This window comes from Drosophila albomicans, chromosome 2R (genome assembly GCF_009650485.2).
Source record: "Drosophila albomicans strain 15112-1751.03 chromosome 2R, ASM965048v2, whole genome shotgun sequence".
NCBI lineage: Eukaryota > Metazoa > Arthropoda > Insecta > Diptera > Drosophilidae > Drosophila > Drosophila albomicans.
The window spans coordinates 27,021,556-27,045,445 of NC_047631.2; the positions used below are offsets into that span (position 1 = coordinate 27,021,556).

The 23,890-nt window shown below is 37.2% G+C and overlaps 4 protein-coding genes across 7 annotated transcripts; 2 read left to right on the forward strand and 2 right to left on the reverse strand.

Moving 5' to 3' along the window:
• Positions 1-11,014: 11,014 nt before the first annotated feature.
• LOC117574715 (probable V-type proton ATPase subunit d 2) lies at positions 11,015-12,286 on the forward strand. Its single transcript, XM_034258637.2, has one exon. The coding sequence runs from the start codon at positions 11,180-11,182 to the stop codon at positions 12,236-12,238; it is 1,059 nt and encodes a 352-aa protein (XP_034114528.1). The 5' UTR covers positions 11,015-11,179; the 3' UTR covers positions 12,239-12,286.
• Positions 12,287-13,409: 1,123 nt separating this feature from the next.
• Positions 13,410-19,847, forward strand: LOC117576709 (putative uncharacterized protein DDB_G0271606). Of its 4 annotated transcripts, none has more exons than XM_034261727.2 (3): positions 13,410-13,488; positions 16,818-17,687; positions 17,751-19,847. In XM_034261727.2, the coding sequence occupies exons 2-3, from the start codon at positions 16,871-16,873 to the stop codon at positions 19,190-19,192; spliced, it is 2,259 nt and encodes a 752-aa protein (XP_034117618.1). In that variant the 5' UTR covers positions 13,410-13,488; positions 16,818-16,870; the 3' UTR covers positions 19,193-19,847. The 4 variants fall into 4 exon arrangements, with proteins under 4 accessions (XP_034117618.1, XP_034117616.1, XP_034117617.1 ...); XM_034261725.2 differs by lacking the exon at positions 13,410-13,488 and adding an exon at positions 14,423-14,542; XM_034261726.2 differs by lacking the exon at positions 13,410-13,488 and adding an exon at positions 14,660-14,783.
• Positions 19,848-19,913: 66 nt separating this feature from the next.
• Positions 19,914-22,897, reverse strand: LOC117576712 (cysteine-rich hydrophobic domain-containing protein 2). Its single transcript, XM_052007113.1, has 4 exons — positions 22,778-22,897; positions 21,991-22,440; positions 20,432-20,642; positions 19,914-20,360 (listed from the first exon to the last, which is right to left on the reverse strand). The coding sequence occupies exons 2-4, from the start codon at positions 22,116-22,118 to the stop codon at positions 20,193-20,195; spliced, it is 507 nt and encodes a 168-aa protein (XP_051863073.1). The 5' UTR covers positions 22,119-22,440; positions 22,778-22,897; the 3' UTR covers positions 19,914-20,192.
• A 228-nt stretch (positions 22,898-23,125) lies between these two features.
• On the reverse strand, positions 23,126-23,831 carry LOC117576713 (short coiled-coil protein). Its single transcript, XM_034261731.2, has 2 exons — positions 23,689-23,831; positions 23,126-23,605 (listed from the first exon to the last, which is right to left on the reverse strand). The coding sequence occupies exons 1-2, from the start codon at positions 23,741-23,743 to the stop codon at positions 23,250-23,252; spliced, it is 411 nt and encodes a 136-aa protein (XP_034117622.1). The 5' UTR covers positions 23,744-23,831; the 3' UTR covers positions 23,126-23,249.
• Between the last annotated feature and the right edge of the window lie 59 nt (positions 23,832-23,890).

The following is a 23,890-nucleotide window of genomic DNA, read 5'->3' on the forward strand; positions in this document are numbered from 1 at the left end:
GTCGTCATCGGCATCAACGACATCGGCATCGTTTCGGCTTTGGCTTCGGCACTCGTAGCAGCTTCGTGTAGTTCTTGTTCTTGTTGTTGCGGTTGTTGTTGTTGCTAGTGCTGTTGGCATTCTCGTTGTTCGGCTTGTTCTTTGTTTTTGTACTTCACGTGCTTTATTTTGTTTTTGCTGTTTTTGTGCCACGGGGCTTTTCAGCATGCCAAAGCCAAATCCACAAAAAGTGTCAGAACACCGCCGCCGTCGCTGGGCAACTGACAGCCAGTTGCCGTCAATACCCAGAGTAATAGTCATCAATTCCGAGATGCTAAGATTTCAGGCGAAAAACACATACTCAACCATACACACACACAAAAACAAAAAGCTCAGTGGCGAGAGAACCGGTTGCTGTTGCTAACCTGCTGCTGCTGCTAGTGAGACCAAAAAGCTGTTTATTTCCTCTCCCCAGGCTCAACTCCTTACGAGTGTGTCCGCAAAGTATGCAAAGTTTTTTTTTCTAAGCGCGAGCTTCTTGTGCAGTGTGCAAAAGTTGTCGCACGTCAGCAGACAGATATCACTGTCGCCTGTCGAACTGATCACATCACTTCACTCTTAACACATGACACAAAAATTACCCTAGAGAATCAATCAAAACGTCAACGCCATAAATTGATCATAGGAAAACGAAAAGCACTGAATCATTGTATCAACAGTATTTATGAGTGTTGTAAGTTGATACAAGTTGGACAGCTGTCGCACAGGCGTCTGATAAAATGCTGATCATAAATCTGTCATGCAGCGCAACAGAAGCTTCGCTTAAGTATTCATTATTTACCATCGCTCTCTTCGAGTTAAGCACTCTCCTTCTCTCTTCAGTTCGCACTCTCTTTTGCTCTCTCTCTCCCGCAGTTCGACACGCGCTTTGGGTTTTAAGCTTTGGCAAACATTAAGCGTGAAGTTCACATTACACGTTTGCTTTCCCCTTGACAGCCGCACACGTTGTCACAATTGTTTACACTATGAAAATGCAGCTATATCATATAACCTGAGTGCAATATAGATTTGTAGAGTACACAAGTTTATCCTTGAACTTGACTTGAACAAAGTTGCAAAAGAATAGATAAATGCAATATGCTCAAAATGCTTTCCAAATGCAAATTGTTGCCACCCACATGACTTTAGTACTAACTTAGTTCCCCTTTCAATTCAATAATTGCTTCCTCGGAATTTGAATGCAAATGCAATTAGTGCAAAGTGCAAAAGGTGTCACATGTTTTGTATACAAATCATTTGTTTGTAAAAAGCACTCCACAACGAGAATAATAATAGTACAATAACTGAATGGTTACAGCAGCCGTGCAGCAGCAACAACAACAATAAAAGCGACAACGAATAAAAGTGATTCATTCCCATATTCGTGCCACTCATTTTACACAAGCGAATAATAAATCAAAATGTTATGCAAAATGATTCGAGACACTTGTACGTAATAAGCCAGTCAATAAAGTGATTACATTAATTCAAATACATTGAATGTATGCACGCGCATTCACATTACATTCATAAAATATTCGCGGTATCTTCGACACTATATCGATTCCGTTTAATACAGATTCATGTAAATTCATTACGATTTCCTATGTCAAACTAATTTGTAATTCCACTTGACTCTTTTTAATTGGAGCAAAGCTTTATTTCAGTGAGATCGTTAGAGTTTGCACGACAGTGAAATACTCTGTAAAAATCTTTATGGTATTATGTTTTCTATAAATTCGAAAAAAATCCTTACGATATTACCAGATCTTACAACATAAATCTATTTTATTTTCTTTGTTATTAAATAAAATATTATTCAATTTTCAAGAGTATTTAATTTGCTATACAATTTTGATATTTATATTCTTTGTGTACTCTCTCAATGTTCATTCCTTTTGAATACCAGGGTATACTAAGTATTCTTCTACATTCAATATTTCTTTATGAGCTTTCAAATACGCTCTCCGCCTGACGTCAATTGCTCATTACTCATTTACATACATACAAATATATCCATTTAGTTCTCGTGATATCTAGTATGTATGATAACAGAATAATTTCTGATAAACTGAATAATATATTAAAATGAATTCTATGTTTATTATTACAAACGTGATATTTAAATTTCGATTCCTATTATGAGTTTTGTTGAATTGAATTAGGATTATTTTATTATTATTAGGATAATTATTATTATTACACATTTGATATTGAAATTCGATTCCTATTATTAGTTTTGAATTGAATTCATATTATTATTATAATAATTCTTATTATTATTACATATTTGATATTTTTAATTCGATTCCTATTGTTTTTTCATTTTTTATTATTATGAATATATCTATTATTACATATTTGATATTCAAAATACGATTCCTATTATTATTTTAAAATTATTTATATCATCTCTTGAAATTACCTAAAATAATTTTAATATTTTGACTTTGAGGTGTTCTATTTTCTATTATACAACGTAGTAATTTAAATTGTTTTGTATAATACCCGCCCTTTGTTTATTCCAGCCCTGTGTGTACTTAAGATTTGCCCAGAATGCTGTCTATAATCGTATTTTACAAATAAGCGCAACCCGTTTGTTCTCTCTCATTGATGATTAGCGCAACACGACAAAAACAAAGGCAAATTAAGAAGCTTGAATTGTTTTATAATTATTAAAGCTGAGCATGATACGGCGAATCAGCTGAAATTAATCGTGTGGGGGCGTAACCCAAAGACTTAAAGATGCCAATTACTTACAACAAAGAGGAAATACTCATAAGCTGTGAATGCAAAGCGAACGCAAATCTCAATGTGAGACATGCGTATGTAACTCTCTTATGTATGTGTGTGAGTGTGTGTGTGTGTGTGTGTGGTCTTCAAGGACGATACACGTTTTGTCAATCCGTCAGTAATTGGGTCCTAAAAGGGAGCGAAGCGGATTACGCCTCAGTTGCGTTATTATTAGCATCGAAACGCATGAAGTTGCTCCAAAAATAAGACGGGCACGTGGAGATGCGACTCGAAGTGCGCATTCGAAATGAGTTGAAATGAATGTGCTTACACGTGTTGTCCCAACGAAGGAAACACAAACACAGCCACCTACACACACACACACACATACACACTTGCATATGTGCTTTACTATTGCGAAGTATTTTTGGTGCGCTGAATAAATTGTTGCATACTTCAGGCGACCCAATTGCAGTTGCTTATCTTTTATACCCGCTAGACCAAAAAGCGACGAAGGGTATCTTAACTTGAAGTTAACTTAAAATATAGCAAACTAATAAAGTGTTAAATGATTATATTAATTATTAGATATTGAATTTGTGAAACTTAGATTTCTTTAATTGACTTTTAGAAACATATTTTTATTTATTTTATTCAACTCATACTTCAATAAATTAAGTTTTCTTGGTATCGAAAGTTACTTATTTTGATTCTTACAAAACTTGCATTATTCCAGGTCTAATATGTCATCCGTCTGTCTGTCTGTCCATGTGTTCGAAGACCTACATCTCAGCTATTATACTAGCTAGAACCACCAAATTTAGTAACCATGTTCCTATAAGGCCTCTAAAGCATTTAAAATATCAATAAGGGCAACAAAATCAAATTTTGCATACTTAATACTCCTATAAGCCTTATAAAGTATTTAAAATATTACCAAGGCTATCAAATTTTACATACTTAATACTTTTTTACTCCCCACAAAAATGAACAACAACAATGAACACCTCTAAAGTCTAGCACACTCGATTGTAATATATTTTTAGTGTGCATATGGCTGGACAGCAAGTCCTTGGGCAATAAATGCAATAAATTGCTGTCGAGGCACGTAACAGGCATCAGCACAAAAGCAGGAGCAGACAGGAGAGGAGAGAGAGAGAGAGGGGAAGAACAGGAGAAGCAACAAAATCAGCGGGACAGGTGCATGGCACTTCAACGTGATTGTTGTAGCTTGGAATTTCCTTGAGAGACGCCTGCCACGCATATCAACGTCATAGACGAAGCTTCATTCGCAGCATCTTCTTGATAATCAGGTAAGGTAAGGTAGTATTTGCTGTCCTTCTTCTACTGACGTGCTGACCTCTATTTGCCGACTGAGTGTGGTTTATTGAACCTGTGTTCGAAGTCGTCCTTAACTGGGGCAATTCCATGCAATTCATTTGCATGCCAAATCGCAAAAGGATTCAAGGCTCTTGCCTTACAGCACACTTGAATAAACCACGTTCGTTGACAGCTGGCACGTAGTTGACACTTCTTAATCAGCATCTTAAATGCCAATGAGTACTTAAGCTTGGCCTCCCAACACTTTAATGCAGTTATCAATACGATAAAGTTCGCTTGCAGTGCAAACAAAAGTTGCTGATGTAATCAAAGAATCAAGAATTTTAACAAGTACGTCGACAACGTTGAGTCGTTAAGATGTTTCTAATTGAAAAACTTATTTATTTCGAACTTAATTAAATTGATATTAAGTTTTTCCCCTAATATATAATATCTGAAATTTATTCATTTTGATTAAAAGACATGCGATTGATTCGATCTAAATGCAATTGATATAGAAGCTTGTACAAAATACGATAAAGTTCACTTGCAGTGCAAACAAAAGTTGCTGATGTAATCAAAGAATCAGGAATTTTAACAAGTATGTCGACAACGTTGAGTCGTTAACTTATTTCTTTAGCTTCAATCTTTCAAGCTTAATAAAATTGATATTAAGTTTTTTCCCTAAAGAATTAAGTTACATCTTACTTCATTCAGTTTGATTACATTTTATTTAAAACCCAAATCTTGTGCATAAATATCAAATATATATGATAATTCCCACCAACTAAATATTGTTATCGTTAATGTCCTTGAAAAACTTGCGATTAATACGATCCAAATGCAATTGATATAGAAGCTTGTTAGCATCATAATAAATTGGATTCTCCTCGAAACTTAAGTCTGGATTATAATCGATAAATTCTTCTGCTTCATTTTTGACCTGTATTAATAAATTGAAGGCAATGATTTAATAAATTATAAGTTATGCTCACTGAAGGTTTCTTTTGGCGTTTCCTACAAGGTTCCGGAATAGAAAAGTTCGCACAAACACGTTTCTTAGAGTTGGGTACCTCAGCCATATCAAAAGGGGTTTTAAAGATTATTCGGCAATGTTTCAAAGCAATTTCCGTGTTAGATGTCTTTGAAGTTTGACAAGTAAACAAAAATGAACGAGATTTGACATTGTTTATTTTTTTGTAATGCCCGGTGGCAACTCTATTCAAATAAAATACTCAAAATTCTAGACATGCTAATATAATATATATACTAGTTAGTATTTTAGTGCTAAAATGGAAAATCCCAAAAGGTATTTATACTATAGTTAAAGAAATTTCTAAACACAGCGTCTCTTTCTTTTATCAACAACCCTGCTAAAATTAACATCCACTGCAAGTGTGATTAGTAAGTGACCAAAAATACTTTAACAACGAGCACGATTTTATGACAAACTGCAAATTCGGCACACCCCGCGAGTCACAATGACACGAAAGTTATCGGGATATACGACGACGACGACGGAGTGGAGAAATTATATGCTATGTTGCTAAACCTAGTGCTAATCAGTTTTACGAACCTTAAGCTGATTAACACAATGAATTGTTGTTCATAAATTTTTGCATAAATTCGTTTATTTCCATTCGTTATAATCGTAATTGGTTCATTAGTGATCAACTTATATTTGATTTAAGGTTATGCAATGCATAACGGTATTTGCTTAAGCACAAAATGGCGGCCACTTCCCTATTTGCACGTTGCGTTAAGAGACGAGAGAACGAGACGAGAAAAGCTGCTTCATAAATTCAAACTCGTGCCCTGTCAACGGGCGCATGAGTTCTGGGATTCCATATCTATCTGACTGGTCGCATGACACTTTGTTGACTCGACTGCTTGAAAGAGTATTGTGAGTGTTACTTATAATACCCGGTACTTATAGTTGAGAAGGGTATGATCAGCTTGAGAAAATATATTTAATAGGTCGCATAAAGCAAATAATCTATTCATCAATAGCTGAAAGCCATATTTGATAATCCGTCTGTCTGTCTGTCCACCTAAATATTTAACTAGATCTCTGAGATTATAAGTATTAGAGCCATGAAATTTGGACACAATTATTTTGAGTATAATACGAGATTGTCGGTTGAATTCGATTTTAGACACTCCTATTTTACAATGAGAAATTGAAAAATATGTAAAGCCTTATTTCTAAAAATTTCATAACGATCGAACTTAGAAGTTATACAAAGCACAACCATTAAAAATCACTTTACAAATTACTTAAATATTAAAAGTTTAACTAAAAGTGAAACATGTTGAGTATTTCCCAGTCGAGCACTCCCCACTCTTATTTACTTACTCATTTTTATAAATATTTGGCGACAAATGCAGGCATAATTTACGAACCGAGAGTTATCTTGGCTCCATTTGGGGCTTTTGCTATACTACGAGAGTATTGTTTAACTGCTGATACACCCGGTATAATAATTATTATTATTATTAGTCATAAGTTGGAACTGACAGTTTAGCATATTTAAACTGATTAGGATGTTGCTAATGTGACTGAAATATTTGCGTATTCGAACTATCTGCTTTATCTAAATGATTCTAATTGCAAACGCAAATTTACCCTGGCAAAAATACGTGAGACACACAGCTGCCGCATGCCACAAACAAGACACGATTACTATATACCCCAACTCCCCCTTATCCCCCTCTTTATAGAGCATCCTCTCTCTCCTCAATGTCAAATGTATCCATCCATCACAGTTTACAGCTTTGTTGCGTTTGTTGACCAGCACAAAGCATTTGCCATATTTATTCAGTTGGCAGCGATTTAACGCACCATTAAAACAGCCACGGGGTGGCAAGCAGCAGCAGCGGGGGGTCTAATCTATGAAAGGTCAAACGGATGGAAAAAAAAGGTCAACATTAGTTTTTGGGCAAAATGCGAAAAATCTATTTCGCATTGTTTGGTTCAAAGTTGAGCGCTCCAATAAATTTATGTTGATTGCTCGAACCTTGCCCTGACCTGCCACAACGTTGACAATTCAAAGAGAGAGAACGCGCTGGCGAGAGATGTAGCAGCCATAAGCGCATTCACCTTGCAACAGAATGCGGCAAGTCTATGACCTCCAGTGGCAAGCGAGCAAACAGAGCACTAAAGAAATGCTTAAGCTGGCAAAGTATTTACGCGTTAGCGAAGGTGACGCCGATGATGCCAAATCAACTCGCTCTTTAAATCTTAAAGCGTATCAATTGGAGCAACTTTATGTACTTTGAAGATCAATGCAAACGAAAAACGCCCGGGTCAAGTTCATGTCACACACACTTGCCGCCCATCGATTCACTTCAGAGAACCTCATAAAACTTGATCAACTTTCAGTGGCTCAAGGCTAGAAGACAAAACTCTCCTGCTGCGGTCCAAGGTCAAGCCAAAGACTGACTTCCTGTGTGTGTGTGTGTGTGCAGGCAAATACAATTACCATAATGACGAGCGAGCTCCCAGAGCGGAAACCAGTTCAAGTAACGATATGCAACTGCATATTGGTTGCATGAATAAATGACTGAGTGCAACCGAAGCCAGACTAAGGCGAGGGCTAGCAGGCAAATAATAAATTAGAACGTAATAAACACAAAGAAATTATTGCTAAATATGGTTTTATCTTGCGTATACTTAATCTGCTAGCGAAGCTAATTTAACTACCCATTACTTGGCGTATACTTAATCTACTAAACGTTGTATATGACTTGCCTTTGTTGTACGCACAATATTTGTCTGCAGTACGCTTCACTTAAGCTTTTGTCTTTGCTACACTTGGCGTATACTTAATATGAAGTAGCTGTCTGTGCTTTTATTTATTTTGCGTATACTTAATCTGTTGGAGCCACTAAAATGTATTTACTTTACTGAATTGTTATTATTATTAGTCATATGTTGAAACTGAGTAGGATGTTGATAAATATTCCTTTTTTAATTCTTCGAATTACAATTTCTTATAAACTTTCAGAGCCTCCCTCGTTAATTCCAAAGGCACTCGAGAACTCAAGGACACTTTCTCCCTAGCATTGAGCCGCAAAAGTGGCAAGCAACAAACAAAGTGTCTCCGCTGGGCGCTGCACTCAATAGTTTAAGTACTTGTCCAAATGTATCCCACAGATGTATCTATAACTTATGCATGTCATTTGCGAGTAGGATACAAATACGCTTTTAATAAGCCATCGAAGGCCCATTTGTCGACTGCGATGAAGAATGCGATGAAGAAGCGACTTTTCCTTTAATTGTTTGGCTCACGACGTTTTTGCGACCTGATTTGTATGTACTTGGCATAATTAAATTTTACCGGCTACAGCTGTTTGCCATACTCAACGTGCCACACGTCTCGTCAACGCTGCTGCTGCTGTTTTTCGTTTCTTTTTTTGTTGGCTTTAAGCCAAAAGCAAGTAGACCATAAAAACGCAAAAAGATCTTCTACAGTAGTCTCTATAGACAAATATGAGTTCCAGCGTTTGTTTAGCTCGTGAAATGTTGTTTAATTACATTACATTATTATTGTTTATACTTGGCGTAAATTTGTCAAGAAATCGTTTAAAAATTCCAAATTACGCCGCCTTTTCAAACAAGATTTATTTATCAATTTGTTATTTAATTTATTTAGCGCTCATAAACTTACGCAAATAGACAAATTGTAAATACTGTTTGACAAAAACGGTCAGTTGTTAATCAATATTATTGATATGCTAACAATGCGACTAAAATGTGAGCTAAAATTGTGAAGCGATAACACACAGTGCGTATACGTAATGCGCACCTTCCTTTGCCTTGCATATGTGATAACTTAGTCATTTCAAGTGTTAAGCTCTCGTTATTTATAATACCTTCAAATCATAATCGAAACTGTCGAGATCAATTTGTGTAGATCGAAGTGCATAGAACGCCATATCCAATCGAGTTGCAGACAACAAAAGACGACAAATGATTGTCAGCATGCATTATTTATAAAGCACTTCACAACGATTCCGTATAGATATATATATGTGTATAGTATATTATAAAAAATGATATACATAGCCACATATATATGTTCGTTTCTTGTGGGAAAGACCGCGGTCAGCATTCAGTCAGCTGACCATTGCGAAGAAAGCACGATTAGTTAATCGCTGACAATAAATAAATAAGAATCTAGTCAAGTGAGTCCATAAAAATCACAGTTGACTGGACTTGACTTTACTTGAGTTGTGTTGAGGTGACCGACAGCAACAGTTTGGCAAACCTCTGCAGTGCTTTTCTTAATTAATCGTCGCAAAAATATTCAAGCGTAACTCTTGGACTCACAGACTTTATGACTTATCTTATCTGCGGCGAGTCTTCGGAGCCCTCAGTCTTCAGTCTTCAGTGCGTCAAGTGGCATTTTGTTGCTATCATGTTGTTTGTTGCAGCGTCATGGAAATGAAGATTGTTCAACTCTATTAATTAATTTAAATGCTTGTCATATTAACAATTTAAGCGCCACATTTTTGTGTAGGGTATAACATATTCGACATACCATTTTTTATGAGCTTATCTTGATAATTCCTTAATAATACAAGCTAAATATAGCTAATACCTTAATGCAATATTTTAAGCAAAGACACGTGTTGAGATATTTGTCTCTGAGACTTTTCTGATAAGAATTCGAGGGAAGTCGCATTAATTGAAGGTAGTCGGAACAATTGTTTATTTAGTTCTTCATTGTTTTGTGCACTTCAACTGCAGTTAATTAAAAACTATTTTCAAAATGCTCAAGGATATATTTCTAGTTGCATATTTTTGCTGTAATTAGTTTTTCGTGTTAAAAGTCGGAATGCCTATGTGGAAATGTTTTAGTATTATTTTTTTGCAATTGTTTGTTGTCATAAAACTGTCATGTGGCAGCTGCCACGTGACGTTGCAACAATTGGCGTCGTAAATTAAACACTCTAATGCGTTCCGCATGGAGCTGCCAAAAAGGTTATCAACTTGACGACTGACTGACACAACAATATCTAATAAAAAGAATGTCAAATTATTTATTAGCCTCTGTCTTTCTGCACCCAAAAAAAGAAAAATGACAAGACGCCAGCTGGTGGCAGTGACAGCTACTATCTTGGAAAGGAAAATGTATCATTTCCATATTTAATAAATAACTAATGTAGCAAAGAACTAATATATGGCAAATAAATACAATATGCGTTTCATTCATAATAAATGGGCAATTTCAATGTCAGCTCTCAGGTATCTCACTCACCTGAGTGCACATTAGTGCAGTTGACTTTGAAATCTCTGCAGCAGCAGCAACAAGCTGCTTGCCACCCAAAGACAGTTGGTTACATGTGCAGAGCAGGTTGTTATTGTTTACCCATAAGTAGAGTAGACATAATGCATTGACGCCTGCGTTGACGTTGGCGTCAATTAATCGCGCCAAGAATTATGAATTTTGATTTGGCAGCATTTTAGTCGCGACTATGTAAATGCAACACACGCGCAAACTGACTACTGTCAATAAACAAATCAAACAAATATTTATTTCAATTGCATTTTTCAAAACCGTAAGTTATTGCAAGTCAGAATGTTGTGCAGGCGAGCGCAGCACGAAAACTGAGTTAACCAGATGAAAGTACACAAACAAATGGCGGCAAAGTTACAGCAACAGGTGTTGCAGCTTCCCCAATGCGGCGCATGTGCAAGCAGCGAGCAGCGATAGCGAGATTACTAACAATATATATATGCCTAATAAATGTACAAGCTTAATTACATGCGTCAGTGCGCCATTTTTTATTAGTATTTACTTTTTACAAAAAAAAAAAGATTTGCAAAAATTAAACATGAAAATCAAACATGGCGGCAACTGTCACGCGTTGCCATCTGTCAGCCTGTTGCCAGCTAGCCAAAATGAGTAACCAGGTGGCAACACTGACGGCACACAAACACAATGCGGCGCACTTCACGTATTGGCTTGGCGCGCAAATCAAAGTAAGCAGTGTTCGAAACGCTGCACTTTATTAGTTTCAAAACAACAAAAAATAGTCAATCTTAACTGATTTCTAAATATTGTATTCCAATTAAATAGTGTAGAATACAAAAAAAAGGAAAATGTCGAACAGTTGCAACTTCAATGGCACAACCGGCTACTTGGAGGCCATGACTCGTGGCTTTAAAAATGGTCTGCTCAAACAGTCCGATTACTTGAGTCTGACACAATGTGAAACCCTCGACGATCTGGCGGTGAACATACAGAACACCGACTATGGCCACATACTAGGCGCCGATCAAGGCCCTGTGACTGTGGAACTCTTTGAGTATCGTTTGCGCAAGAAAATTGTAGATCAATTCAATTACTTGCGAGTGAATGCGACGGAACCTTTGGGCACCTTTCTGGATTACATACGCTACGAGCATATGATCGATAATGTTGTGCTGCTCATTTCCGGGCTCAACAATCAGCGGCCCATGAAGAAACTGTTGGCGCTTTGCCATCCTCTTGGCTATTTCGAACAATTGGAGGCAATTGGAGTGGCCAGCAATACGGATGAGTTATTCGATGCTATCCTCATCGACACACCACTCTCAAAGTTCATATCAAAGAGTTTCGAGGCAAAGGATTTCTCGAAAATCGATGTGGAAATTGTGCGCGGTGTTTTGTTCAAGGCCTACATCGAAGACTTCTATAATCTATGCAAGCGTCTGGATCCCACCTCGGCCGATGTGATGTGCAATCTGTTGAGTTTCCAGGCGGATAGACGTTCCATTACCATTGCCCTGAACTCGTTACACTCGGGTTTTGATCACAGCCAACGTTCGCTTTTATTTCCTACCTGTGGCCACCTGGGTCCCATTGCTCTGAATACTCTGGCCCATAGCATTGACTACGACCAAGTGCGCTGGATAAGCAGTAAGAATATCGAATATGGTGTAGTGTTCGATACCATTGAGAGGGATACCGATAATCTGATAACGCTCGAGGATCGTTTTCTCATGCTAGAGGCCAAGAAACTGATGCAAAGCTATCTCCAGCAATTTCATTTTGGCGTCTTTTACTCGTACCTCAAGCTGAAGGAGCTGGAGTGCCGCAATATCATCTGGATTGCCGAGTGCATATCGCAACGTCAGCTGGACAAGGTCAATGCTTATATACCGATTCCCATGTACTGAACTGTCGTTAATTAATGTAACTCAATGTCCATTCTTTATAAATATAAATGTTTATACATATGTGAGTTGTTGAGAAAATTCGTGAGTGGTGAGTTTGAAACTCACCTCAAAACGAGATAATCGCCAGACCCAAATTCAACAGTTTGTTGATAAGCGCGTCTGATCATCAGACTCTGATGCTAGAGATACTAGATGATAAAAATATTACAACACGAATTCTTAATCAAAACGATTCTAATCTTAATGCCCAACCATCAAATACTTTTTCAAAGTGATTGTTAATGTAAGTAATGAAGAACTTGCTCTTTGACTACTAAAATATTTCCTAAAATAACTCTTCTTATAATTTACAAACATCTTATAATGCTTTTTTTTTGTTATTTAAAATTTTCCAGCGATCTTAAATTTTGCAATTTATAATTCCTGAAGTGCTAAAAATATTTGTTGTTTGATACGAAATAGGTATTTATTTTTAATTTCCATTTCTAATAACATAAGGGTGCCTATTTATATTTGTTCTGGTCGTTGACCTTCTAATATTATAATTTTTCGACAAATATAAATAAAAAAAAATATAATATACATAATTTGAAATAAACCAGAATTTATCAATAATATTCTGAATATTTCATAACAGTGATTATAAAATAACGATTACCGATGGAAATAATATAAAAACAATTTTAGTAAATGAATTGTCACTTTTAAATTTTAACTAGACTTTAATAATTACATTTAATTAGATATTTAATGAGAAGCTTCATTAAACAAAAACAAAATTGGGGCAACATGCATAGAAAGAATATTAAAACAAATACTGCAATTAAATGAAGCCAATTCCAATTTATTACTTGGCTGTTCCTAGTATTTCGCTCACATTCATGTGTACGATATGCACACAATGATAATAAGCAGCACTTCTGGGACTAACCGGTAATTCTGGGGTGAGGTGGGTATTGAAAGTTTACAGCGCGCTGTCATTTTCCCGAATCGCGAATCGAAATGCCAAGCGACACAATCAGCTGAGCGCTGCGCTAACATACATACAACACACAACACACAACAAAGAGACACTCTGAGGAGGAGGTCTGGAGGAATGGGTCTCTGGGTATTTGAGCAGCAGGTTCTGGGTTTTCTTTTTTTTGTTTGCGAAACTCAGTTTCAATTCGTGATTCTAGCTCGCTAGTTGAGTTGAGTTCTGCCAAGATATAACAACGTAACCGAATGAATCATCTTCGTTGTTGATTGTCGTGAGTGTGTTTAAATCTATATATAAATTGTATATTTTTTTTTTTTTGTATTTTTCATTTTCCACTTCGTTCCACAACTGTCAGTGTATGTGTTCGACTTTTTTCCTTTTTGTTTTATCAACAAAAACTATTTATTCGAAGCTCAATATTATATGACGGTAATAAGTTTGGTAAATGATATGTGCACGTAGCTCGTTATATGCACACAGTACGAAGATATAAAGCAGATAAAATTTCTAGCTTGTTGTTAGAATGTGAGCAACAACGCTTTTCCGCGTTTTTCCGCAAGTTCAAATTTCCTGTTCTTGCAATTGAGCGGCTCTTTTAAGACTATTTCCGTCCCTCTCCCGCTCCCAAGACATGAAAGGCATTCTTTTTTGGTTAGTTTAGTCTCAATACTTGTAAATCTTGTTTTGCTATTTTGCCATTTTCCGCAAAATAGCAAATACTAAAAAAAAAATTCAAAAAAAAATATTTTCATTTAATAATGAATGATTTAAATACATGCGACATTGTGTAATTGGAGTAGTTAAATGTGTGCTCTAATCATAATGAATTTTACAATTGTTTTTCCCCACAATTTATGACTGAGATTTCATATACATACATATGTACATAAGTTAATGTGCATGTACATATGTACATATTTACATACATATGTATTGTATGTACGCTACCGTTCTCTGTCAATCTCACAATCACAATCTCAATAAAAACGAATAGCAACCATTTCATAACCATCATTTATGCCTTTCCGAAATATAACGACGAAGTATTGTATTATACGCTGTTGTATATGTGCATGCACATACATATATTCAATACGCACACACACCAGTTAACAATTTACGCACACCAATGCATGTACGGTAGGCAAGTATATAGTTTGTTTTTGTAGGCTTTCGTTGCTTTTGAATTTTTGAGTTTCGCAGTATTGAAATCGTGGTGGTGGTTGTTGGTTGAAATTCTGTTCTGCTTCCTCTTCATAACGCTGAGAGAGCCAGCGAGCGTGCTCTCTTTTACTCTCCGAAGTATTGGCTGGCTGTCAGTGTATGTAAGTGTTTGTGTGTTTTGTTGTTCGGCAAGGTATTCGACTCGCGCTGTGTTGTGATGTGTGTTAAAAAATAGTTAACTTAAATTATTATTAAAAATTCGTCAGTGTAAAAACCAAGTAACACAATTTTACGCAACACACTTGGCAGCTGTTGTAAATAACAACAAATCATTGCGTGTTTTAATAATCCAATATTGGCCAATTGACAATGTGAAGTTGTGCCTGATTTTAGTTGTTAAATGTAATTAACGTTTTTCTTATATCTCTTCTTTTTTTTTGCTTGCTTTCTTGAAAAATTCTCAACATAATAAGCGTAAATTTGTGTGTGATGCCTTCATGTGTGCTTGTTTGCTTGTGTAAGTGTCGGCCCCAGTTCGTTTGGATACGAGAGAGAGAGAGAGACAGAGAGTAACATTGAGAGAGCAAACGCTCTTGATTTTCGTGCGCTAGTTACTCTCTCTGTCAGTCGTTTGCTCGCTCGCTCGCTTCATATCTTTTCCACTTTACAGTGGGACCACAGGAAATTTGTATTAAATAACTATCATCTCTGTGAATAAAATAAACGTATCGTGCTAACTAGGTAAAACTGTGAATTTACAATTAACATGCATTCCATTTATGGGGCGTAGACAGAACTAAATGAATAAATGTTGAAGGCAATTAAGCAATTGTTTAACCATTGTTTATTGTTTACGGTTAGCCGGCTTCAAATCCAACGAGTACCCACTGTAGTTAGTCTCTCAATCTTGTGTGATTTTTTTGACAACGTCAAAATGCTGGAAAATTACTCAGCTCTACCGCACAATAATAATTCGAGTTTTTTTTTTTTTTTTGAATGCAGCACAGCAAGCAGCTGCTCAATTCCAATTCCGCTCAACTTCAGCTCATCTTCACAGCATGCGAATTTTTCAGCGAGGTTTTCGAGACATCATCATTGTGTTTCAGCATTTTCGTCATCGTTGTCCGGAAATCAAGTATTAAGTTTTTTTTTTTACATATATGTATTTATATAGCCAATAACACTTGAAAAATTCTGAACAAAACCCAAAAAAAAAGTGACGAAATCTTTGTACCTAATAAAGTGGCCCCTCTTTACCTCGTAATCGTATTCGGCATGTTTGTTAACATTTTAAAATCGTTTACTCACTATCTCTAAATTTAGTTCTTCTACAAACACATACAAGTGTACGATGTTAAGTGTTCGTGTGTGTGTGTGTGTGTGTGTGTCAGCTTATATTTAAGTGTGGTGTATTTGAGTCTTGGCGCTTGTATGTGTGTGTGTTCGGTTATTCTTTTTACCTTCCCTTTTTGTCGTTCTCATACATGTCGTATTGAAATTTGTAATCAAAATCGATAAAAATATATATATGTATATATTTATTTGCCTATTTAGATTTCAGTGTGCACAACCTCTTTATAATTTAGTATATACATTTATACCAAGCCTCAATTGTATGCACTCACATATATAATATATGTGTGTGTGTATTTATTATATATATGGATTTTGAAGTTATTTTTGTTACATATTCTCATTGACTAGATACGTTTCATATTTAACTGACTAGGCAGCTGGTTAAGTAAGTTTTTATTCTGCTCATAGTATATTCAAACCAGTTACTTTCGTTAAACTACTAAACCACAAATATTTTAATTTTATTTAAATTTAATCTATAAATATTTCAACTGGATGTTAATTTATTGCGTAAATATTTAAATGTAATCAACAAATAATTGCAAATCAAAATAGAAAAAATCTTAAACTAGCCGAAGTTTATTTAAAATAACTAAAAATTGTTTTGACTTCTTTTAACTCGTAACATTAGGGACGATTAAATATAAATCAATAATTTCATAAAGGTTAAGAGATAGAGCATCAACTTATAACCTTAATTAAATTTCTTATTAGGTCACGCCTATTATAATTTAATTATTATTTCGGTCATTAAAAATAGTTAATATTTATATAATTCCAATTTTATTAAAATAGCGAAGGATTTTTCAACATTTTTCAAGACTGAAAATCAAATACAACTTCTAAACACGCAAATATATCGATTTTAAAATTTTTTTTTTTTTAGAAATCGATTTTGAAGTTACCTATTTGATTTTTGAATTGAGTTCTGACATTATTCTTCATTGTCAAGTCACTTGAGAAACATACTAGAATTTTTCCCAAAAAACAAACTTTTGCTAAACTAACTTTTCGAAAAAACATTTTAGAAATATAAATAAATATTTTTTTAAATAATCGATTGAATTTTTATACTTGTAGATAGTTTGTGTAAAGATTGAAAAGCGACAGCCAACGACAAAAACGACGCATCCATGTTGATGCCACGCTACTCGGATACGGAAAATCATCAAAGCCACGCCTCCAGCACCACCGTGGCCGCCCACACAAAGATGCGACTGCTGAGCAAAGTGGAGCAAAACATGCGCCAAAGTCAACAACAGCAACAGCAGCAGCAACAACACAACAATCAACAACATCAGAGCATCAACAAGCTCATCCACACAGCAGCCACTGGCAATGGACTTGTTGGCGATGTGGATGAATTGTTGATGCCCATGCGGCACAAGATCGAACCGGGAGATAATAGCATTGGCAGCAATTCATCCAGCAAGGAGGCGCATTGTCGCCCCGAACGTAATCTTTGGAGTCGCGCCGAGATGCTGGAGATGCTGAACATTATGCAACAGACGAATGCGCTGGATCAGCTGAACGATCGTAATGTGAAGAGCGAGTATGTGTTTCGGCAGATCGAGGATATGATGCGCAGCAAGGGTTATGTGAAGAAGTCGAGCATACAGATATGGACGAAGTGGAAGTTTCTCAAGTCCACATACAATACGACCACCAGACATGGCAACGGCATACCGAAAGTGGTACCCGAGGAAGTGTATCGAGTGCTGTGTCGGATGCTCAGCGAACACAGCCACAATCTCAGCAATAGCAGCAGCTCGATGAATGGCACAAATGGTGGCATTGGCAGCGAATGCGGCAACTCCATGGACAGCTCCAATGCGGAGCTGAACAAGGCGGTCAGCGCCAGCGGCGGCGGCGGAGATGCCAACGATGAGCTGGAGCATCCCATATTCGGCTTTCGATTGGGCTTGGTCAAAGCGGAGCCCTTGGATACGGGTAAGTAGGCTTTGAGACAAAGTGTGCATATAAAATCTTATTGAATTGAATTTATCATGGCAGGCTATGAGACCAATATGAACTCCTCGGAGCAGGAAATGGAAGAAATCGGTGATAACAGCAGTCTGCAGCATGTGCCGCAAATGGAGCATACGCCTTTCATGGTAACGGTGAAGAATGAACCCGACATCGATCTGGACATGGATGGCACCAATACGCCGCCACCCACAGCGCCCACATCGCCATCGCCACCACCAAGTGCCAACGTGTCCACGTTATCCACACCGTTTACGCCACTGCGCGTTGCCTCCTTTGCCTCATCCTCCACTCCCTCGCATGGCGTGCTGCAGATCGAACGTCCGGCTAGCATGATGATGAATCACAACAACAAAGCCAACTTGCCAGGCAAGCTGAATCGCTCGATGCCGCTGCAGAGCACGAGCAGCATTAATTTTGTGCATCCAACCAGCAAACTGATGCTGCCACGCAAACAGCAGTTGCACCGGGACTTGCGACTCCCAGCAGGAGCTGGCGGAATGGCAACGCGTCCACTGAAAGCTGTGCCTATGCGTGAGACGGGTTATTCGCTGCGGCCGGAGCGTATGATACCCGATCTCGAGCAATCGATATCGCCACCACAGTCGCCTTCGCCGCCCATGCAGCAACACCACCAGCAGCAGCAGCCGCAGTCGTTGCCCAAATATGCTCCTCCTCCAATGCCGTATCCCTCGACCAGTCGGCATGCTCAGCAATTTGGCAACGAGCAGCTACATCCGCTGCGCAAGCGTCGCCTCAATTTACCTCAACAATCCCCCGTGCCTGTCAAGCTACAACGTAGCTCCACGCTCTACAGCAACAAGCCACACAACAGCAGCAGTAGCAGCAACCTGCGCTTGGACGATGCGTCGCCAGCAGCTGAGGAACCAAAAGCTGCACATAAAGTGCAGGCCGAAGAGCTGCAGCGTCGCAAGCAACAGCAAGAGGAACTCTTTAAGAAGGAGCTGCATGAGCTGGCAAATGGTTTTCGCGATGCGCAAAAGGAAATGATGGAGGATTTCTTTCAGCATCAGAAGCAGCTGGCGCGACGTGAACACGAGTTCCAGCTGCGTCAGGACAATCTGGTGATGATGGCGCTGCGTAAGCAAACGGATGCGTTGCTCAATACAGCACGGCAGCTGCTGCAGCCTGTGGGGCAGCCACAAACACAGCAGGAAGAAGTGAAGGAGGAGGAGGAGCAACAACAGCAGGAGGAGGAACAGCAACAGTCAGAGCAGAGGGAAACAGAGACTAACACTAGCAACCAATTGGAGCAGTCAGAACAGCTGGAGGAGGATCAGCAGCAACACATGGAACTGGAAGGCGAAGCTGAAGAGGATGAACACGATGAGGCGGAAGACGACGCACAATACAGCGATGAGGAGGAGGAACAAATGGACGACATGCAAAGCGAAGATGGCCTGCAGATGATGGTGGCTCCAACGCCCAGCGAAGTTGCCTCCTCCTAAGTGCAGTTATTTAGTTTCCAAGTATTATTCACACACAAAAAAGAGCTACAATTATTTTACATTATTGCATTCCCAAAAAAAAAGAAACATTCCTTAATTTTTTTGAGAAGACAGCACTTGAAAGAAGAGCAAATATATATGTAATATATGCATAATCCTAGAGCAAGGCCCACATTGTTAAAAGACTTGATTATATTTAAGCATTATGAAATGTCTAATCTAAACTAAACAAAAACAAAAGAAAATTCATTAAACAAAAATGTATTTATTATTGTTCTTTTTAGACCCCACTATTTGCGATTATCTCGAGATCGCTTCTGCTATAAGGCTTTTATTTGAAAAACCACAAATTAAATGCGTACACAATTTAAGTGATATTTAAGCAATATATCGAAATGGAAACCGTTGAAAAATATACGATATGTTGGAGAAGCAAAACGACGAGAGTTTTAATTGCGGTTTCCATTTTCGAAAATTTCTAGCACAAAACATCTCATATTATTCAAAAGAGAAAGGCTCAAATAGGGATTCAATTGTTTTAAAATTTCTTAACAAGAAATTGTATTGTATTTAATATTGCAATATTTTTAAAACCAAATTTTCAAATTATGAACTTAACGCAAAATTTGAAAAAAGATCCTAAACTAGCGAGAAATCATCAATTGTTCTTACTAGCTAGCTATATATATATGTATATATATATTATATAGAATATAAACTCGCGACACAAAAATTTGTTTAAACTAAATACTAAAATGAAATTATAAACTAGCTTACAAATTGTGTGTTTATGTGTGTATGTTTCCCACTAAACTAGTTGTGTTAGTGTTTTGCACAAAAGAGTAAACGCCTAAATCAAAATTATAATTACTTGCTAGTGTATTGTGTGTTTTATTTTACAATTACGTTTACGATTACGATTAGGCCCCAATTCCCCCCCACATTCCATATACCATATATATATGCCACACGATCGCTCAATCCGATGTTTAGATCGCATTTAGTCGGGTCGATAAATAGGCGTCTTGGGTATAAATTCAATTAATATAACATACTCCATCATGGAATTGGAATCACATTGTTGCTTATGTAAACGCCAGTGCAGGCCCAGCTTATGATATAGATGACTATTCTCCCACTCCAGCAACTTGTCCAGCGTTAATTGTGTCTGCAACCGCAAGAGAGAAAGATAATGATGTTAATATTAAAGCTGGTCAGATATCGAATTGAGAAGCTTACGCGTTTGCTCAGACAGATGACGGGCCAAAGGGAACAGCCGAGGGTGCAACAGCAGCAGACGCAACCACAAAATAGCCACTTGACATTCAGGGGCAGGGTCTTCTTCAAGATGCCATTGATGCGACCGATGGTTGCTTTGAATTCCTCGGGTGCAACGCGGGACAACAAACCGCAGGGGAATTCGATATTGAAGCGATTGCTGAGACCAAAGCTGCACATAATCAGAGAGAGAGAGAGAGCGGGAGAGAGAATTAGTGATGTGTTAAATACAGAAAATGCATGGAAAATATGCGTCAAGTTCTGATTACAAATGTGTGTTATCATTTCTACATTATTTTATACGCCTATCTAAAGGGTAGCAGAGTATAGCGACCCCATTTTGCGAAATTGTTGTATATTATACTTTATATGAAAGTATGCAGTGTGATTTTTATATTTCTGATAGAATATGGTTCTAAAGTTACTGATATGGAAAAATTATATATATTTATCTTAAGTTGGTTTAAGAAATCTCACAAATTTGATTTTTTTGTAATCATCTATATTTACATATTATACAGGCTTCTTATATTTCTCTGACTAAACAACTATTTTTATTAAAAAGCACTATATAATAATTTTGATAATGGGTTCTTTAAATTGAAGAATGAGATATTATTATTAAAAAGTTATTGCTAACTATAGTGACTCTGTTTAAAATATACCATAGTAAAGTTATTTATGGTTTCTAAAAACTTGGTTGAGATACGTTAACAATCTTATAAGTTATTTTTAAACAATTACGATAAGGAGAAATTCTCTGGAATAGCCATATTAGGTATCCATTAAGCACCCGCACAAAACCTAGCATTAAGCTTAATTGCAACCAAATTTACCTAGAATTTCAAATAACGTCCTATTAATAAATTTGATTAAACTACGATTTGATTCGGATATTATTATAATTATTATTATTGGGAAATTCTATATAATTAGAGTGACGAATATTCAACGATAATAAGTTGTTATGATTTGATTGGAATATTATTATTCGGAATTTAAAGTTATAATTAAAAATGATATTAATGATTGATTGATAAAATCTGATTCGAGAGCATTTATAGTAAGGCATAACATGAGTTTGCATTGCTCTTGATCAGTTCCCTTTTTATTTTCTTACAGTGGGCCAAGAGTATCTTGCAGTCGGACAGACTTAATGAATAGTTAACTTAGTTGCTACTAAAGCATTTGCAACCCATCTGCATTTGTTGCTATTTATGCGTTATGCAACCGTTTGACTGGCAGTCTGTCAGTGCGTCAATATTGACAATTGGGCGCCAAATAGTGGAACAAGGTCAAACGCAGGCAATAGAAGTATTAACAAAATAGAACGCATAGCCGAAATCAACAAGAAAAATTTAGATATAATGAGCCTTGATCTACATTGAGAACATACATACATATATACACACAGACCGACAGACACGCATTCAGACGTTTACATGAGTGTGCTTGTGTTGGTATTTTGTAATTATGTATTGATGTGTTGACTCTTTGTGTGTATTGGTGTGTTTACTTACACCGTCATATTGCCAGCGCCCCTGATGATGATGGGTTCGGGAACTGGCATCACTGTCTGATCCTGAAAATGCTCCAAATCCTCCAGCTGCTCATCCTCGTAGATGGCATCAAAGTCGGAGAATGACATGATTGCAATATATTATTTGTTGCTGAAGTAGATGCGAGTCTTGCTTGCGTTATAGTATGATGATGGGCGGATGGGCAGAAAACAACGCTCCAGGCGTCGTCACAAAAGGATGCTGACTGAGTTGGAGGCTTTCCACTGCAGAGGTCAACACATATTTTTCACTTTTATTTTGCAGTTGTCACACAAAAACACAAACAACTCAAAATAAGCGCCGCCTTCTTTGTTGTTGTTCTTCTGCTGCGACTGCAACAACTGCTGCTTCCGCCATACGCTGCTGCTGCTGCTGTTGCTTTTACTGCTGATATGAGATGACGTTGACTTCCTTTATTGCGTTGCATTTGGAATCAAAATGGCAACAAAACAAAATAAATGAAAAACAACGACGAGAATATGTATTATTAAATTGAACCAAAAACAATAATCGTATTGTAAGCAAAATGTGCGTTTGTGTGCGTTCGTGTTTGCATTTTCTGAAGGTTGTGCAACACTGGCGTCTGCCTGCTTTGTTATTACTGTTGTTGTTGTCGTTGGGGGCCCCAGCAATGTGCATTCGTTTTGTTAACAGCGCATTTCGCAATCGCTTTCCCCCAATAAGGCGTATTAACTCGCACATTAGCACAATGCGTGCACTATACACTTGCTTACTCACTCGCACTCACTTTTTTCAATACTTTTAGCAATGATTTTTACACGTTTTTCTGTTGTGTTGTGTTTTGTAATAAGAAGGAAAATAGGCTGCTGCTACTTCTCTCTGCTTGCCAGCACACACTTTGTTGTTGGGCAACGAGCTAACAGCTGCCAGCTGTTTATTGAGTGAGTTGCCTGCCTGCACAGGGTTGCCCAATCGTTGCAAAAATAAAAAACAATCACACATTCAAACAGCGGGTTAAATATTGATTTATTAATTAGCTACATCTTTTAAATAATAATCATATATAATAAATATATATATATATATATCAATGTAAGCGTACGTTCTAACTAGTAATAAAAATATTGTGCACAAATTCGACAGTTTAGCAAAAAACACCAATTACGCTTTTTTGTTGCAAGCATTAATGTAAAAATTACAAGGCATATTTGTATTTCGAGTGTGTGAATCGTGGGTGTGGGTTGATCTCCAACACCCATTTACTTCTTCTTCGATGCACTCGGACTGGTGGATTGAAACACCGATGAGGCTGACATAAGATTTTCAATGTACTGGCCCAACACTTGATTCTCGGAACGTAATTTCAGATTCTCATCCTTCACCGAGTCAACACGCTGCGACAGATCATCCAGGGTATTTTGAAGCTCCAATACTTGTGTAATTAAGCGCGATTTCTCCAGCTGGTCATCGGCACCCACATCAATTGTATCCAGCGAATTGTGCGATGAATCCGGTGTTGAGCTACGATTGGTGAATGAGGAGCGCAACGAGTCCATGGAACGACCATTGGGAATATTTCGCGTAGTCGTTGATGGCTCATCGTCATTAATTATAACTGACAAAAAATTAAGCATAAAATATACAGAGTAACATCATCATTGGGACGCACCCAACTCCTCTCTAGAATTTTACGCTTACCTTGTGGATCCTCATCGATTGCCATGATGTTGTCATCGTTTTGTATGATGGACATGATTTCACAAATTTGTTTATACACAGAAATAAATGCAATTTATGCTGAGTATTGTCGCTTTATTTTGATGAAAATTTACACGAAAAACTAAAACTACCACTTTTATGGTAAAAAAAATACGTTGTTGCACACCACAAACCGACGTTC

Excerpts from the sequence above, each read along its gene's own strand:
- LOC117576709 (XM_034261727.2), top strand. The coding sequence starts at position 16,871 with ATGTTGATGCCACGCTACTCGGATACGGAAAATCATCAAAGCCACGCC. Across the intron at positions 17,688-17,750 it reads AGCGGAGCCCTTGGATACGG|GCTATGAGACCAATATGAAC; the intron begins GTAAGTAGGCTT and ends TTATCATGGCAG.
- LOC117576713 (XM_034261731.2), bottom strand. The coding sequence starts at position 23,743 with ATGTCCATCATACAAAACGATGACAACATCATGGCAATCGATGAGGAT. Across the intron at positions 23,606-23,688 it reads AATCGATGAGGATCCACAAG|TTATAATTAATGACGATGAG; the intron begins GTAAGCGTAAAA and ends ATTTTTTGTCAG.
- LOC117574715 (XM_034258637.2), top strand. The coding sequence starts at position 11,180 with ATGTCGAACAGTTGCAACTTCAATGGCACAACCGGCTACTTGGAGGCC.
- LOC117576712 (XM_052007113.1), bottom strand. The coding sequence starts at position 22,118 with ATGTCATTCTCCGACTTTGATGCCATCTACGAGGATGAGCAGCTGGAG. Across the intron at positions 20,643-21,990 it reads GGCGCTGGCAATATGACGGT|CTTTGGTCTCAGCAATCGCT; the intron begins GTAAGTAAACAC and ends GATTATGTGCAG. Across the intron at positions 20,361-20,431 it reads TCATCTGTCTGAGCAAACGC|ACACAATTAACGCTGGACAA; the intron begins GTAAGCTTCTCA and ends TTGCGGTTGCAG.